Genomic DNA, 18,869 nt, shown 5'->3' with positions numbered 1-18,869 from the left:
TTAATCCAAATAGCATCATTAAGAACTCATAATGATCATACCTAGCCCAAAAGGCTATCTTTGGTATTTCCAAATTTTCGATTAGCAGTAACCAAAACAAGATCAATCTTAGAAAATACTTGTGCTCTTTGCAACTAGCCCAACAAGTCATCAATGCAAAGCAAGGAATATGTACACTTAATGGTAACTCAATTTAGATCATGGTAGTTGGTACATAACCTTATAGACCCATCATTCTCCCTAAATATTTATACAAGCATAACGAGAAGCCAGCCGATCCATGCCTAGGGTAACATAAAAATCATGATTATCTAGCAACACCATTTTAGCTAATAACTCTCTACCTCCGATAAAAGATACAAGACTTGAGCGTGAAACTATTCCATATAATATCAACAATTGGGGTAGAAGTTAATAATTTAAAATCAAGTAGTTCCAAGCTCTTGTCACAACTTTTAGTAAAGCACTAGGAACAAAATAATGCATGGAACCAGTATTAAAAGAACTCTAATATCTGTGGAGAACAAAGGTAGTATACCTTTCACCATTGTATCCATGGCCTGAGCATTTTGAGCAGTAAATGCATACACTCTACCTTGCACCATTTTCCCATTGTTATTACCCTTAACAGTTTGAGGCAAAGAAGAGGAACTTGAGCCCCTAGTAATTGGGCATTCTTTAGCAAAGTGACCCCGTTTCTTACAATTGTAGCACAACTTAACTCCACCACAAGCATAACCATTGTGAAATCTATCACAATAGGAGCAAGGCTTCTTTCCACTTGACTGAGGAAAGGCACCTTTGTCTTGTCCATTAGAATGATCCCCATTACCCAACTTCTTAAAGAACCCCTTCATGAAAATTTTCCCCTGACCCTTTCCATGTTGAAAACTAGAGGGTTCTTGCTTCTTTTCATTATTCTTGGAGCCAAGGTTGCACTTAAAGTCTTCTTCAAGACTCATTGCCTACTTCATAGTATCAATAAAATTGCCCACTCCAGAAGTTATAATGTGGGGGGTGAATCCTATCATTAAGACCTTTCTGAAATTTACTTACTTTCTTGGGCTTATCTGGAATCAAGTAAGGAGCAAAGTGAGAAAGCTCCACAAACTTTGCAGCATATTCTTCTACAATCATAGTCCCCTGAACCAAATCAGAAAATTCTCTTGCCTTTCAGTCCCTCACTACATCAGGGAAATATGTCTCATTAAAAACTTCCTTAAACTTCTCCCAAGTAATGAGAGTGTTCCCTCCCAACTCCATCCTCAACAATGGTTCAGTGCATGACCACCATCTTTCAGCAGAACCCTGAAGAGAAAAGGTGGCATACACCATCTTCTGAGCATCAGTGCATTCAAGGGCTCTCAGTAATTTTTCCATCTTTAGCAGCCAATTCTCTGTTGCCATAGAATCAGGCTCTCCATCAAATGTTAGAGGGTTTTGCTTATGGAACTCTCCAAAAGAGCAACCCTCCTTCCTACATTCACCACCCTAGACAGCTCTAGCAATCCTAGCATAAATCCTATCTGCCACTTCATCAATCTCAACACCATCAGGAGTGACAGATCTCACATGCTCTTGGCATTGCTTATGGCCATGTTCTGGAGCTGTAACCTCATCTACATGCCTTACTTTACGTGCTTTCTTTTTAGGAGGCAAAGTGTACCAAGGTACTTATACCTATACCTAAGAAACAAGCAAGTAAATCACAAGGAAACATAGAAGGTTAGCATAAAAACAGATAAGGAAAAAGGAATAGCAGGGGGAAGTTGAAACAAAAGAACAGTATAAAGAATTCATCAAACCCCTAATGCTCTAACTTAGATTAGAATCAATTCCTATTTTCAAAGTCTACAAAATCATAACCTAAGCTCTGATACCATAACTGTCACGCCCCAAACCCAAAAGGGTTTAAAGCATGAGAAAAACATCTCAAAGGTACCTGTAGATTTTGTTCATTTTGGCAATTCAATCCAAATAAAATCATATCAAGTACCAACATCAAGAATTATCATAATAATTCCATTAAATATACTCCCAAAGTAAGTTAGAGCTCAATGCAATAAATACAATGGCCATTGGTCACAAAAGAATGGAGGTCTAAATAAATAATTACATATCATCAACTTGTCCCAATAGTGGAAATAAAGGCATAACCACTATTAGATACAAAAGAATTGGGTCAAGCCTACTCTAAGTTATACATCATCAATTATCTCCATCACAAAAGTTAGCCTCCATCAGCAATTAGTCTAACTACTGTAGCCACCAAAAAGCTATCTCAAAACAATAGTTGCCTACTCTAAAAATGTTTGTAAAATAATGGAATGAGATAGAGCCCAGAAAGTAGCATAGTTAATGGGGCTAGTAGAAATGTAAGTTTCATGATAATGAACATTTTACAAACATACTAAAATTTGGGAATTTCCATTTGAATTCTGTAAAATAAATTTCCTTGACATCATGACAAGAATGATAGACATATTGTAGCACCAAGCTTCTCAAAGTAACTATGAAACTACATATTATTTATTGTGAGCCATAAAATATCCAATACCATTTCAAATCCAGAAACCTTACCCAAGGCCACATGACAAGGTCGTCACATAGACGGGGTCATCACACAAACGGGTTGTCACACAGACAGGGTCATCACACAGACGGGGTAATCACCAATATCATGGCACAATGACAAAACCATTTCAAAAGCTCACAAGTTAATGTATTTGAAATAAATAATTCACTTCCAAGTAGTTTCACAAAATATTTCAATAACCAAATAGCCAAAATATTCTCAAAGTCCTCTAAACTATTTCTTGTCATAAATATTTTGCGTAAATTTCCTAAATAATACAAGCTAAGATAAAGCATCTTTAGAATTTGCAAATAATGCAATAAATTAATAAAATTTATTCCCAAGAATTTTATAAAAGATGCTTATCTTTTCCATGCCAACAAATCATGCATTTCCCCATATACATCACCAAATATGATGCCCTTTTCACAAATAATCACATACATTAGAAATTACAACATAAAGCTTTCTAGGAAAATATAGTTTCCATAAATAATTTCCCAAAATGTGTTTAACCCAAAAACAATGCTTTATGCAACATGGTTATTTTCAAAAATATCCCATTAAAAAGCTACTTACCTTGCAACCCTCAAAAAGCTTAACTCTCCAAGTTCCAAAGGAGATTAGCTAGAACCTAAACAATATCAAGCAAACCTATTACAATAAGCATAAAGCTTGAAATTGTATCTAGCTAGAAATTAGGAATTGTCAAATAAGCACTTTGATTAGGCAAGCCTAGTATTTAGCCTCACAAAAATATTTTCCACTTCCAAAGTTTTTCAACCAATTCATTCACAAGGCATAGACTCCAATTTATAAAATTAACTTCAACACCTTCTAAGTACTTCCCACAAGCTTTACACCACATCAACAAGAGACCCATGATACCAAATATCATAATATCCTCCAAGACAAATGATTTGAATAGTTAACTAGCTCCAAATAATCAATAAAAATTATATTCACCATTTATTTCACATTAAAAAGCCAAAACCCCAAAATCTTCACCAGTTAGCTAACAACCATAGTAATAACTATAAACCCACCCATCAAATAAATCTACCAAGACAAAACCCATACATAAAAACACATAAATGTCACTTCTAATGCTCATAAATCACATGGGTATTATTACTAAAGCTTAGATGAACTTAACCTTAAGCAAAAGCATATAAACCCACCAAAAATATTAGAAATTTTTTACCTCAAATAGTAGAGATGAGTGAGCCTTACCTTTTTCCTATGGAGTTTTTCGGTGATCTTGCTGAAAAATGGTGGTGGAAGGGGTGAGGATATTGGCGGGAGAGTAAGGGAGTGAAGAAAGGAGAGTTTGTGAGGAAAAAGAAAAGAAAAGAAACATGTAAAAGACTCTTAGTTGACCTACCAAATGAGGAGAGATATTTGTGGTGCGGAAGTGAATGGGGTAAATGGGCATGTGTGGCTCCTAAAAAATATTTGATCTTTTTTTTTTTTTCCTCTTTATTGGGCTGGGGCGTTACAATATCACTGGTACCCCATGCTGCCATGGAAATTCATGCATATTCTTCAATAGAGAGCCTGTAGAGAAGTACATTGATGGCTGCTACAAAGTCAGCACATACAAAGCCTACTATGGGCCTATGATTAATCTAATCAATTGTGCCAACATGTGGAACCAAACTAGTCTCCCACCTATGCATCCTCCTATAAAGAGAAGGCCACCAAACAAGCCTAAGAAGAAGAGAGCCTTGGAACCCAATGAACCAAGAAGGGGTCACAGCAAGGGTTTGGGTATTGCTAAGAGGTGTAAGTCCTGTCGGAAGATAGGGCACAACAAGAGAAGCTACAAAGGTGAGGTTGGAGGGAATTCTTCCCTGCCTGGTGCCCACAACCAAGGGAGATCTAGACCAAAAAAGGTAAAACCTATCTTAGTTGTATGTTCTAAAATGCAGTGTATTAATGCTAACTTAGTTATATATGCTGCCTGTAGACAAATGACAGGGGCCATGTTGGTGGACTAAGTGGAGGACCCACCACCAATGAACCAAATGCTATAAGTGTGTTAGCAAGCCAACAAACCAATAGCAACCAGAAAGCCAACAAACAAACCAACCAGTAAATACCAAGTAGCAACCTTGCAGCCAACAATCCACCAACTATCAATACTCCAACCACCAATGCTACCACCACTAATCCAAGCAGGAACACCTTTAATCCAAAGAAGAAAAGGAGGGGGACTGTCACAAATGAAACTCTAACTGCATCAAGAAATGCATTAAGGTATAGAGAAGCATTAAGGTTTACTGAGAGCCAGGCATTTGTGCATGGTCCAGGGGTCTAAGCTGGTCCAAGGGTCAAGGAGGGACAGATGCGACCATACAAGCACAAGTCCACAGAAGGCACAAAGCATGGAAAAACCTAGATCTAGAGAGGCTAACATGGAGATAAAGCATAGCAGCAAGCAAGCAAACATAGACATATAAAGGAAATGATCCAAACCCTTTAACATAGGCCTAGGTTTATGGATGTAGGCCTAGACCATAGGATCTAGATCCACACCCTACCGGAAGGGCCAAAGTGCAATAAAGAGAGATATCAAGGGAAAAAAATGGGCTAAAGTAGCACATGGCATAGCAACCAACATAGATCTAAGCACAAAGCACATAAACACATAGATCTAAGCATGGGGACACAGATCTAAGCACTAACTTGTAGATCTAAGGAAAAACATGGCAAAGACCACATAGACATGTTGATCTAAGCATACGCATGGCAAGGAACCTAAAATCATGTGGATCTAAGTGCAAACATTAAATTTAGACATATCCTAACCGAAGAAAGATAGGCCAACAACATCAAAGTGATATATCATGGCATAAGCAAGAAAACATGCTTGAAAAACTATAAAGACATGCTAGGAAGTAAGAACATGCTAGGAAAGGAAATAAAAGCATTTTATTAAGTAAGATAAAGCTAGGAAAAGCTATAAAGAGAAAGGGGTGTGGATTGTAACAAAAAAGCTACATCCACATCCCTAAACCTCAAATCCAAGGTATGGAACCAAGGAGAGGAAGGTTGGGTGCAAGAACACTACCTTGAAGATTATAGAAAAAAGAGGAGAATCTAAGGTGTTTGAAGGTGTTTGGATGTGTTTGGGAGAGAAATTAGAGAGCAGAGAGAGAGAATCTGCCTAGGTAAATTGCCCAAAACATTTTATATATATATATATATATTAAAAATGAGGGGTCTGGGGTTATTTATATTGGAAAAGTGACTCTTCAGCTGCTGGGGCATCTTGAAGAGCCGTTGGCCACCCTACTGACATAAGCAATTTTGGCCTTTTCTTGGTCCAGCTTCTAATGTGTATTTGAAGGTCTTCGGACTTGGATTGAGTTGATATTCATGATCTTGGAAAGCTCTGGATGTCTAGTTTCTAGAACACTAAAGAAATTGAATATCTAATGGTCGAATCAAAAGTTATGCCTCTGGGAAGCGCGCTGATGCGCTTTTCACAGTTTTCAAGATATCTCAACCGTTTTAACTTCGATTTTGACCCATAAATAGTCGTTGGAAAGGGAATTCGATAATCTTTGTAATGGCGGTGGTTCTAACCCATTTTGACACTCAGATCAAAATTAGGGTTTCTGGTGCCCTTAGGAGTCAACCTTGGGTCAAACTTGATGAAAATCACCGAATAGCTTAGGTTTGATGTAGAAATATGAAAAATGTCATTTTGGAATAATTTTGACCAACTTTGAATTTTGGTCAACCCAGGGTTGACCAAGGGCCTTTTAGTCAATTTGACCTGAAATGGCACTTCGAGTGCTCTATCGCTTGAATGGGTTGCGCCATGTTAATCTAGATACTTTTGTGGCCTAGTGGAGAAAAGATAATATTTTTGGAATTTTGGCGGACAAAATATGGTGTCTACAGTTGCCCCTTCTTTATCTGACATCTCTAGTGCAATGAGAGGTGTTAGATAAAGAACCTGATTTTGCATTTTTTTTGCCCCAAAATTGCATACGGAAACTGTGCTATTCATGGGTTGAAACCATTTTTACCTAACAAGGTTGAGTTTTTATAGTTGATCCAAAAAAATTCTTTGACTTGGTCCTCAGATCTTGGCAAGAAACACTGTATTTTTTTTGGGGTCAAAGGTCAACCAATCAACGTTGATTGGATCAACGCTGACCGACAGCCCTTGTAGGTGTGTTGAGTAGACCTGGCAGTGCTACAAGTGTTAGGATTAGTACCCTTAAATCCTATTGTATGATGTTATGTATGTTATTATGTATGACATTATGTATGACTTAATGTTGTGATTTATAAAGTTGTTTTATTATTATCTAAAATAATGGTAACATGAATATTCATACATTATCATACAGTCCATGAGATGCATAGTATGTGATTTATGTGAAAAGTTACAGAAGATATAAATCACAAGTTCTTTGTAAACTCAGAAGTATATTTCGTAGTAGGTGATGAAATTGGGCATTTCATCTACAAAGACTATAACATACCAACTAAGATGATTTGTCTTGATCATGAAAGTGGAGACTTCTAGTTGGTATGTTGATATGTTTTAAGAGATAAGACATATTAAACTGGACCGCTGTGAGATTTATTATTCTCCTAACGACTGTCAAATGAATAATAAATCTCACGACTTATATTTACATGAATTCTTAATCCTAAGAGAATAATGGACCTGATCATGGAGTGTAGGTTGCTTTGATATATCAGGAGTGAGATCTAAAGTAACGGTCAAAACCTCAATATGTTGGGTAGCCACATTTAGTGTTGATGGAACATATATTCTCAAAATGGAATTCATAATTTATTAATAGGGCCTAGAGTGCAATTATATTTATATAGTGGTATTAAATATAATTAATGGTAACTTTAGACTTGTCAAGAGTTGACAGAAAAGCCCAAGGCCTATTGGAGCTAGTGTCTTATTTGTTCCCTTTTAGTCCCACTCCAAGCCACATACTAAAGCCCAATTGAAAAGGCCCAAAAAGCTAGCCCAATTAGATAATTAGTTATATGGAGAGAAACATACAAAATTTTGTATGAACATGAAACGGTATGTATGTGAGTGTTGGACACTCTTTCATTCTCTCTAGAACATACACATATAACTGATTGAGAGACCACACTTCTTGGGCACAAGTGGAATTGGAGTGAAGATTGAAAGTGTTCTCAAGAACTTCTGATCTTTGGTTTTGAAATTCACCATACCAAGGTGCACTCTCTTATTCCAAAATTCTGAAACTTATTTAGTACATGTAATCAATTGTGAATGAAGTAGATCCGTTAATTTTTCGCTGCGTACATTCATATTTCCAACAACAAGATGCGCCAGGCTGTCGAGGCCATGCAAGGCCTATAATTGGGCCCCAAAGCTCCATTTTGACCATTTTGCTTCTATTTCTCTGAATTATAACTTCCAAAAGTTTCTCTGGAGCAAGTTGCGATCTAGTGGGTCTGGCTTTCAACTTCAGTTCACAGCGTTAGTCTTCAATTCTGCACTTGAGGTCAGTGTCTATTTTCTCTTTCTTTTTATTTTTTGCAAGTATGTTAGTAGCAAAGTAAGTTGGAAAGCATGCTAGTATTTTATTTTATTTTTATTTTTTCTACATATATGTATTTTTGTTTTTATCATTTATGCCATGATGCTGTTGGAAAACCTATTTGTTCACATGTTTAAGTAGCATAGGCAAACTTACATATGTTGGATGCTATGAAAACACATGCAACACTAAAAAAACTAAAAGAAAAGCTAGGTAGATATGAGAGACTATGCATGATAAAGACGGAAAATTTTTTAAAGGATTGAAAATGTGAAAACGATCGTTGTTGAATTTGAATCTTGGTGAGACTAAAAAATTGCCACCAAATCTGAATCTCAAAGAAGGCACAGGATACCGAGGACTAAACGGTCTCTGCCGAATCTAAATCCTAGTGAATGCATAGGATACATAGGACTATATGGTCATTACTGAATCTGAATCCTAGTGAAACTAAACTGTGGCTATCGAATCTAAATCTCAAAGAAGGCATAGGATGATTAGGACTAAAAGGTCGTTGCTGAATCTGAATCCTGTTGAGACTAAAAAATCGCAACCGAATTTGAATTTCAAAAAAGGCGTAGGATGCTTAGGACTAAACGGTTGCTGCCGAATCTGAATCCTGGTGAATACATTGGATGCATAGGACAAAACGATCGTTACCGAATCTGAATCCTAGTAAGACTAAATGGTCGTTGCCGAATTTGAATCTGGAAGAAGGCATAGGATGCCTAGGACTAAACGGTTGCTACCGAAACTGAATCCTGGTGAATACATAGGATACATAGGACTAAATGGTCGTTGCTGAATTTGAATCCTAGTTAGACTAAATGGTTGCTGCCAAATCTGAATCTCGAAGAAGGAATAGGATGCCTAGGACTAAATGGTCGCTGCCAAATTTGAATCTTGATGAATGCATAGGCTGCATGGGACTAAATGGTTGTTGTCGAATCTAAATCCTAGTGAGAATAAATGGTCGCTACAAAATCTGAATCTTGGAAAAGGTGTAGGATGCCTAGGACTAAATGGCCGCTATGGAATCTAAATCCTGATGAATGCATTGGATGCATAGGACTAAACGGTCATTGCTGAATTTGAATCTTGGTGAGACTAAACGGTCGCTGCCGAATTTGAATTTCGAAGAAGGCATTGGATGCATAGGACTAAATGGACATGGCCAAATTTGAATCCTGGTGAGACTAAACTATGGCTACCAAAACTGAATCTCAAAGAAGGCATAGGATGCCTAGGATTAAAAGGTTGTTGCTGAATTTGAATCCTGGTGGGAGTAAACAATCGCTGTCGAATCTGAATCTCGAAGAAGGCGTAGGATGCCTAGGACTAAACGATCGCTGCCGAATCTGAATCCTGGTGAATGCATTAGATGCATAGGACTAAACGGTAGTTGTTGAATCTGAATCCTGGTGAATGCATTAGATGCATAGGACTAAACGATAGTTGCCGAATCTGAATCCTGGTGAATGCATTAGATGCATAGGACTAAACGGTAGTTGCCGAATCTAAATCATGGTGAGACTAAATGGTTGCTGCCGAATCTGAATCTTGATGAAGGCACAGAATGCCTAGGACTAAATGGTCACTGTCGAATCAGAATCCTGATAAATGCATAGGATGCATAGGACTAAACGGTTGTTGTTGAATCTAAATCCTAGTGAGACTAAACGGTCACCATTGAATTCGAATCTCGAAGAAGGCATAGGATGCCCAGGACTAAATGGTTGCTGCGAAATCTGAATCCTGATGAATGCATTGGATGCATAGGACTAAATCGTCATTGCCGAATCTAAATCTTGGTGAGACTATACAGTCGCTACCAAATTTGAATCTCGAAGAAGGCATAGGATGCATAGGACTAAATGGTCGTTGCCGAATCTAAATCCTGGTGAAACTAAATAGTTGCTGTTGAATTTGAATCTCGAAGAAGGCATAGCATGCATAGGACTAAATGGTTGTTGCCAAATCTGAATCTTGGTGAGATTAAACGATCACTTTCGAATCTGAATCTCGAAGAAGGCATAGGATGCCTAGGACTAAATGATCGTTGCCGAATATGAATCCTAGTGAATGCATAGGATGAAAAGGACTAAATGGTCGTTGCCTAATATGAATCCTGGTGAGACTAAACGGTCGCTGCCGAATCTAAATTCAGAGAGGGCATAGGATGCCTAAGACTAAACGGTCACTACCGAATCTAAGTCCTAGTGAATGCATAAGATGCATAGGACTAAACAGTTGCTGCCGAATCTAAATCCTAGTGAGACTAAATGGTCGCTACCGAATCTGAATCTTGAAAAAGGCATAGGATGCCTAGGACTAAATGGTCGCTGCGGAATCTAAATCCTGATGATTGCATTGGATGCATAAGACTAAACGGTCGTTGCCGAATCTGAATCTTGGTGAGACTAAATGGTCCCTGCCGAATTTGAATCTTGAAAAAGGCATAAGATGCGTAGGACTAAATGGTCATTGCCAAATCTCAGTCCTGGTGAGACTAAATGGTCATTGCCAAATCTCAGTCCTAGTGAGACTAAATGGTCACTATCGAATATGAATCTCAAAGAAGGCATAGGATTCATAGGACTAAACAGTTGTTGCCGAATCTGAATCCTGGTGAGTCTAAACGGTTGCTGCCGAATCTAAATCTCAAAAAAGGCATAGGATGCCTAGGAGTAAATGTTGTTGCCGAATCTAAATGCTAAGAGAGATATTTTGAAAAATAGGATGCTTTTGAGGCAAAAGAGATAGGATTAAATAGTCCCTGCTAAGTTTGAATCCCAAGAGAGGTATTTTGAAAAAATTGGATTCTTTTGAGGCTAAAGAGATAGGATTAAATGGTCGTTGCTAAATTTGAATCCCAAGAGAGGTATTTTGAAAAATTGGATATTTTTGAGGCAAAAGTGATAGGATTAAACAATCGTTGCTGAATTTGAGTCCCAAGAGAGGTATTTTGAAAAAATTAGATACTTTTGAGGCAAAAGAGACAGGATTAAATGGTCGTTGTCGAATCTGAATCCTAAGAAAGGTATTTTGAAAATTAGGACATTTTTTTTTAAGAAAACATGACACTTTGTTATGAACATACATGATATGTGTTAGGCAAAAAGGTTAGTCATACTTACCTGTTTACTTGCATTGCCAAATGTTTTTGGACTTGCTAACCAATCTTGAATTTGCTTCCACAGGTTATGTCTCTATAGGTGAGATCTGGTGGTGCTCATGGGAAGGCTCTTGCTGTTTCTCCATCTTGAGCTGACTCGTCTAGTAGTGACGACAATACTATTTTGGCTAGTGTACTGGTTGCATAGACCCTTCAGAGGTGCTTTGACTAAGGCGGTGATGACCTTGCGCCCTTTGGGGGCATACATATAGCACATCGTACTAGAAGTCAATGTTTAGTGAAGAAACTAGTGCTTCATCTTAGTCCTACACTAGTTTAGGGGTAGTTCTTCACAGTTCCCTCAAACCGAGATGGGAGGAGGCCTAACGGGTGAGGAGCTAGATAATGAGCTCATGTTTGACATAGATGTTGACTTGGAGGCTGATGACAGGGCCTGGCCAAGTCCAGGCACTCCGAGGCACCGTAGTCATAGACCAAGGTTTCCACCTTGTTTGTCTAGGGCCGAGGTCTATACTAGAGAGGTCAATGAGAGCATAGATGATACTTATCTTTAGCATAGTCTAAAGAGGCATCCTTCCACTCAGATTCGAAAGGCTCAGGTATGTTCCTTTTTCTCTTTCACTTGTCAAACCTAGATATGTAGGTATGCAAGCTAACTGGTAGCTTTTTGATTTCAACGGCAGGCCGCTAACAAGATTCGAGGTCAAGGATCCTGGTCTTCATTCCTTGTTCGCCTGTTTGACTTCAGGATGAATGCGTGCTATCACAAATTTTTGATTGAACAGAGCTTTAAAGAGTTCATGAGGATTCCGCCCTATTCCATGAGGCATACGATTTTGGAGACTTTTGTGTAGTGATTCCATGCAGAGACTGGCACCTTTCATCTAAGCAGTTGGGAGTATGCATTCCTTCCCCTTAACTGGATGGCCATTTTGGGCCTTAGATTTGGCGGGTATCCGGTCTCGACCAAGTTTGTGGACTTTGATGTTGCGAGCGAGCTCTTGGGCATTCGTTATCCCTTTACCCGAGCAACGAGACAGTATTTTGGGCCAACTGACAATCCTCAGATTTGTATGGAATAGTTGCGGGTGAGCATACCTTAGGAGGCGGAGTTGGACAACATTGCTCTCAGGCGATTCTTCTTCTATTTCGTCGATAGTTGTCTGCTTGGCAACAACCAGTTGATGTTGGCTTGCAGGTTGCTATGAGCCATAAGAGTAGTGTCAAATATAAGGGACTATGATTAGGAGTCCCTTTCTTATGGATTCTTCATTGCTTTCCTGAGGCAGGCTTCACGACAGGACTTTAGGAGCCTAGAGGGTTGCTGGTAGATTCTGACATGGTGGGCATATAAGTATATCTCAGCCCTACAACCATAGTATTCTGACCTTTCTTTAGAGATATATCCTAGGACGTATGACTGGTCCTTTTGCATGATCACCAGAGTTGTTTTGACAGAACTGTCCATCGTCAGCGCTACGTTCGATTGTGTCACTGAGGGCAAGATACTCAACCACCCTTATGATGGGCGGTTGTTGGCTAGGTGTAAGGTTACCCATGTTGTGGCTGAGTCGTGAGCGCGATGTTGGTTCTAGGCTTTATCGAGCTAGGAGTTTATTTTTGCTGAAAGGACATACCATCAGGTTATGCAGGTCTTTGGAGTACCTAGGGACCCACCTTAGGAGCTTTCATGTTCTGAGGTAATTTTGGATAACCTTGACTATACAACAGGCTCCTTCAAGTATTTTGTCACGGAGGACACGGATTACTTCATTTGGTTTCTGTAGTCCTCATCCCATCATAGATGATTGACCTGTGAGTGTTGGCAAAGTGCTCGGTGGTATAGCACCCGCTCATTGGGCTTCAGAGGCCCACTTGAGGTTACATGTAGATACTTTACAGGCTAGGGTGAGAGATCTTGAGGGCGTAAGTACCGCTAGAGAGGAGTATATACAGGAAGAGGTTGCCAGGTTGCTAGCTCGAGAGAGGGACCTATGGCAGAGAGAGAAGGAGGCCCATGCTATTGCCACACAGAGAGAGAGAGAGAGAGAGATAGAGGTCAGCTCCAAGTTGAGATAGGCTTGCTTCATGGGTACAACAACATTCTGATTGGTGAGATGAAGGGGAATAGGATGCCTATGCCTTTTGCAACTCATATTCCTGGTAGAGATCCTCTAATTTGTTGACATAAGTCAGAGTATTTGCTTACTCTTCCCGGACTGACTAGTAGTTAGGGATATGCCCCCTTAGATGATTGGGCATGAGACCCTGTACTAGATCAGGGACCATTTCAAGCTCTGGAATATGCCCCAGGTTCTCTGGCAAATCGAGCCAGTCCTTTTACAAGTCCCATTACAGGTGATGATGCCGATGACGGCAGCGTTGGGTGCTTTGCTGATGACACTGTTAGACATGATGATTCCCCTTAAGCTAGCCATGTATTGTTGTATCATGTTGATGTAGCCCCTGTGTGGGCATGTTTTTCTCATTTTTCTTGTATTTTGTAAACATTGCCCGTTGATGGGCCAAACATGTATATATTAGACTGTCTCTCGGTAGGCCTGGATTGTATTCATTATATTACCTCTTAGTAGGCTTTAGACATGTATATATTATTTTTCCCTATAGTGGGCTCTAATGTATGATATCGCCTCTCAGTAGGCTCCTGATGTATGTATGGACATTGCCTTTTGGTAGGCTTTACATGTATGTTTCTCAGTTTCGCCTGTTGGTAGGCCTAAATGTATGATTTGACATTGCCTCTTGGTAGGTCTTACATATATGTTTCTAGATTTTACTTGTTGGTAGGCTCTCAATGTGTGTATAAACATTGCCTCTTGGTAGGTCTTACATGTATGTTTATGGATTTCGCCTGTTGGTAGGCTCTTGATGTATATATGAACATTGCCTCTTGGTAGGTCTTACATGTATGTTTTTGGATATTGCCTTTTGGTAGGATCTCAATGTATATATGAACATTGCCTCTTGGTAGGTCTTACATGTATGTTTCTGGATTTCGTTGGTTGTACTACTGTGGTCACTTTGCATCACATTGTACTTTCACAAATTTATCAATAAAATCTGATGTTGATTAACCCATTGAGGGATATGGAGAGAGGAAAGACCACATAAATGCGGTTCTTATCATAAGAGGAAAGGTTTCAGGTGGGATGGATGCGTTCTTAAGCATATTGATAAGCAAAAAATAGACTGAACCACGCAAAATAAATTGCCCCGGTGTAGGGTTTTGCGTGGTTCTAAAATGATCAACTGACTTGAAGTGGGATTAGAATTGCACTAAATGATACAGGTTTCTTGACAACCCTAATGATGATCGTGGATTTCCCAATGGGACTTTGGACTTGCCGTGCGGGTGGAATGCACTGATTGTCTTGGTTATCTACTAAATTGACCGATGCTTTAAGAAAGGTTCCTTTAAGGAATTGATTGTTGCGATCTTCATACCATGCGAGATGGACTGCTGTTAGTGATTAGGAATAACCCTAGCACTATCCCATTACATGTCTTGATGACGAGGGTTGAACCAACCCCTGAATCGGGTGAACTGGGTTTTTGAAAATGAGGTTCAAGATATTCCAGGATGTCGAACGAGACGTGCAAAGATAAACTGCCTAGTGTAGGCTTTGTGCGGTCTCAGTTGTGTGAAAAATCTCCAAACGAACTAGTTTGTTGCTGAACTGCTCGTGAGATTAAGGTCAGAGTTAAGAGTACATTTAAGGACCTGAAAGAGTTCCTGACAAAGGCAATCAAGGATAGGGATTTTTGTAAGGAGCTTCTTGATGCCATGGTGGAGGATTATGATGAGATGGGGAGAGCCTATGAGGCTGAGCTTGCTACCCTTAGTGCAGAGCTTGAGCAGAGGAGTTTGGGTCCTTTAGCCATAAAGGCAGAATGTATAAAGCTGAGATCCTATGTCACTAGCTTAGATAGTGAGTTGGAAGATCTTACTTAGAGATTCATTGTCTTGGGCGAAACGAAAGATGAAGATAAGGCTATAGTGGAGGCCAGTCATGCTGAGGCAAGTAGTAGGGCTGATGATTTAGCATGAGGCTATTGAAGGCTAGATCCTTCATCCATTCCATTTGAGCTTGGAGTATGGGCTGACTGATGAGCCTAGTGAGCCATAGTTGGCTTTTCGTCACCTTCACTAAGATCTTCTTTATATTCTTGTTGTTGGCTTCCACCACGCCATTTATTTGAGGGTGATAAGGAACTGAATTTTGATGTTCAATCTTGAACTATTGGCAAAGTTGCTCAACTATTGTCCCATTCAGATTCTTTCTGTTGCCTGTAATGAGCTATCCTGGTATACCGTAGCGGTAAATGATGTTTTGTTTCAAGAATCGGGCCACCATAGCTTGGGTGACGCTTTTGTTGGAAGCGGCTTCTACCCATTTGGTGAAGTTACTAATGGCCACCAAGATATACTCATTCCCATTGAAGGCTTTTGGAATCACAAGTTTGATGACGTCCATTCCCTAGGCTAAAAAAAGGTCATGGTGCCACCCACCATGGCGATAGCTCCCATGCTCGCGGGGCCCCATTGGAGGGCCCCTCTCGATGGGTATGCATGTGTGTTTCGTGCAAAGCTACGGGTGCTCTCTCTCTCGATGGAGGAAGGTAGGATTCTGGGCCATATTTTAAGGGATTACCAAAGGTAAATGGAGTCGCCACCAATCATTGGGTTTTTCTAAGGTGTGATTGGTCACCTATTTTTATTTGATTTTATTACCAATCCTAGGCTAAGGAAAAGGTCATTTTTCCTAAACTAATATGGATGGCAAAAAAATCTTAATTCTTAGTTCTAGAAGTTTGGTTATGTGTGGGGAAGGTGTTAGGCACCCCACAACGCCTGTCCAAGGACAGTCCTTTGTTTTGATAAAACCTTAATTTTCAGAGATTGGCAGTAAAAACATGATTTTGGCCTTGGCTTTCGGGGCTTTGCATGCATAGGGCCTTTGAGGTTTGGATTTTGAAAGGGTGTGGTCCTAATTTATGCTTTCCTATGGCAATCAAGCTAAGTACCATATTTCCGCGGTGAAAATTCGGCGACATGTCACCTTACTTTCACGGCAGGAACTAGGCATCACCTGCCTTAGGTAACACAAACTGTGACAGTCACACCAGAAGGGGGCAAGCAGGTATATATACATACATCATGCATAATGCTAGCACAAAGAGCAGGAAAGTAAATGCCTACATCCCTAGAGCATGGCCCAAAATATAAGTGCAGGAAAGTAAACAAGGGTCGCCATATTCTAGAGATGAGGATGAATGATACATGGCATGATATACCTAACACAAACCATCTAAGGGAAAGAGGGAGGTGGAAGGAGGGGGCTCAAAAGAGTACATAACCAAATGGGAAAAACTAGTCTCCTAAACCAACTGAACATAGCCGCTTGGCTCACATTAACATGCTTACTCCTGTGCCCTTTTTGCTTGTACCTAGGAGATTGCGCCCTAACTCCTTGTGTCCTTGCTCCATGCGTGTACATGCAAAGACGAAGACAAGAAAACCAGTAGACAAGCAATGGAAGGAAAGTGCAAAGAGCACACTAAAAAAGCATAAAGTAGATAAACATGATAGACATGGCACGTATAGCATGTGACAAAGGCAAGAAAGATAACCAACAAGCAAGAAGGGAAAGAAGCAAGGAAACAAACAGAGGTGGTGTCCACGAGGGACAAATGTAGGTTTGGATCAGATGTCCATAGCTTCATTGGACATGTAAGCAAGACTTATACATGGACATGTAAGCAAGTGCGTAAAGATGCGCAAGAAGCTAACGGGTGGCAAAAACAAGCATGGTGAGCATATCATCTCATGGAGTAGAAAAAGGGAAGGGTACGCACGGAATGACCCGGCATCCGGAGACGCATCCTAGGTGGTTACACCTGAACAAGGCCTTAAGGGTGCTGGATATAACCACACAACCATAAACCCACTAAGGGTGTTAAACGTGGCAAAGCCTAGAACTAGAGAGGCTAACACAAGCATAAAGCATAGAAGCAAGTAAGCACAGACATGCAAATAGGGATGATCCAAACCCTTTGATATGGGCCAAGGTGTACGGACAATGACAAAGACCATGGGCTCTAGATCGGGTTCTAACCATTAGGCCAAAACACAAGAAAGAAAGATAAAGCGACAAAAGGGCCACAATAGCACATGACAAGACAAACATAGCCTAGGTTTAGGCACGAAAACATGGCATGGAGCGCACATGCACATGGAAGATGGCATAAGCAAGCAGAGCATAGATCCAAGCACACAAGCATGTGAAAACATAGATCTGGACATATTAGCATGTGAAAACCTAGATTCGAGCAAGCAAGCATGTAAAAACATAGATCTAAACAAAGATCTAGGCACACAAGCATGGGAAAACATAGATCTAGACATATAGGCATGGAAATATATGCGTGTGTGAACATGTGAAAACTAGCACATAAACATGGAAGAACGTGAATACAAGCATATAAACATGCTAGAAACAGGATAAAGCAAGAAACATGTCAAAGAAAGCAATAAAACATATTATTCAAGCAAAAAGGAAGGATAAATGCTAGAAAAAAGATCTAGATGGTTAGGGGTGTGAATGATAGCTAAAAAAAGCTACATCCACACCCCTAAACCCCAAATCCCAATAGTAGAACCAAGGAAAGGAAGATTGTGTGCAAAAGCAATACCTTGTGTTCTTGGTGAAGAGGGAAGAATCAAGAGACTTTCATGTGTTCTTTTTTGGAGTGTTTTTGGGCATTTTTGGTGTTGTGAAGTGAGAGAAAACGTAGAAAGGAACTTGGAAGAAGGAAAATTTTAGAAAAATGTGTGTTTTTTTGGGTCTGTTGGGTGCCTGGCACTATTTATAGCCCCAGGCACGTTTTTCGAGGCGACAGCCATTCAAGGGCCGCTAGCCTCAAATTGTTTCTGATCTGGTTGATCTTGACTCCTTTGGATAGATCTTGATTTTCAGTTTCTAAAAAGGTACGGAGCTCAAAAATCCAACGGTCAGATCAAAAGTTATGTCTCTCGGAAGTTTGCAGTGCATCGATTGGTGTGCCATCCCGGTTTTTGCGATATTTCTGCCATGATTTATGCTATGCTATCTTAAGAAAATGCACATGTATATATTTTTTTTTTGATATATGAATGTGGGTTATACGGGAATTTAAATTTTGAAAATAATATGCAAGATACAGGAAAGGTGACCTACCTAGTAGTCAAGGATAGTAGGAATGATGAGTCGTATGGGGGATCTAGGTAGAGACTTGAGAAATTTTTGGAATTTAGTGTCAAAGTGCTTGTGAGATGTTTGGCACGACCGCTAGTTAGTCTCAAAATTTGGGAAATTCGGGTAGGGACAGAGGATATCTATCTAGGGTAGTGTCAGGTAGAAATAGAAAAATTTATGGATAGCAGTCCTGATTTTTGCCATGTAGAAACAGAAGATATCTGAATAGCAGTCTTGGTCTTGGGTTAGGTAGAAACAGAAGATATCTGAATAGCAGTCTTGGTCTTGGGTTAGGTAGAAACAGAGGAAATTTGAATAGCAGTCTTGGTCTTAGGCCAGGTAGAAAC

At 39.7% G+C, this 18,869-nt stretch overlaps 1 protein-coding gene across 1 annotated transcript; it reads right to left on the bottom strand.

The window, feature by feature from the left end:
* Positions 1 to 240: 240 nt before the first annotated feature.
* Positions 241 to 1,407, bottom strand: LOC126721748 (uncharacterized). The gene is made up of 4 exons (XM_050424808.1): positions 1,189 to 1,407; positions 1,057 to 1,143; positions 539 to 965; positions 241 to 284 (listed from the first exon to the last, which is right to left on the bottom strand). The coding sequence occupies exons 1-4, from the start codon at positions 1,405 to 1,407 to the stop codon at positions 241 to 243; spliced, it is 777 nt and encodes a 258-aa protein (XP_050280765.1).
* Positions 1,408 to 18,869: the final 17,462 nt, after the last annotated feature.

This window comes from Quercus robur, chromosome 4, assembly GCF_932294415.1.
Source record: "Quercus robur chromosome 4, dhQueRobu3.1, whole genome shotgun sequence".
NCBI classification, from domain to species: Eukaryota; Viridiplantae; Streptophyta; class Magnoliopsida; order Fagales; family Fagaceae; genus Quercus; species Quercus robur.
This window is presented reverse-complemented; position numbering and strand designations above follow the sequence as displayed.

Excerpts from the sequence above, each read along its gene's own strand:
- LOC126721748 (XM_050424808.1), bottom strand. The coding sequence starts at position 1,407 with ATGGCAACAGAGAATTGGCTGCTAAAGATGGAAAAATTACTGAGAGCC. Across the intron at positions 1,144-1,188 it reads ATGAGACATATTTCCCTGAT|GGGACTATGATTGTAGAAGA; the intron begins GTAGTGAGGGAC and ends GATTTGGTTCAG. Across the intron at positions 285-538 it reads CATGGATACAATGGTGAAAG|GCATGGATCGGCTGGCTTCT; the intron begins GTATACTACCTT and ends ATGTTACCCTAG.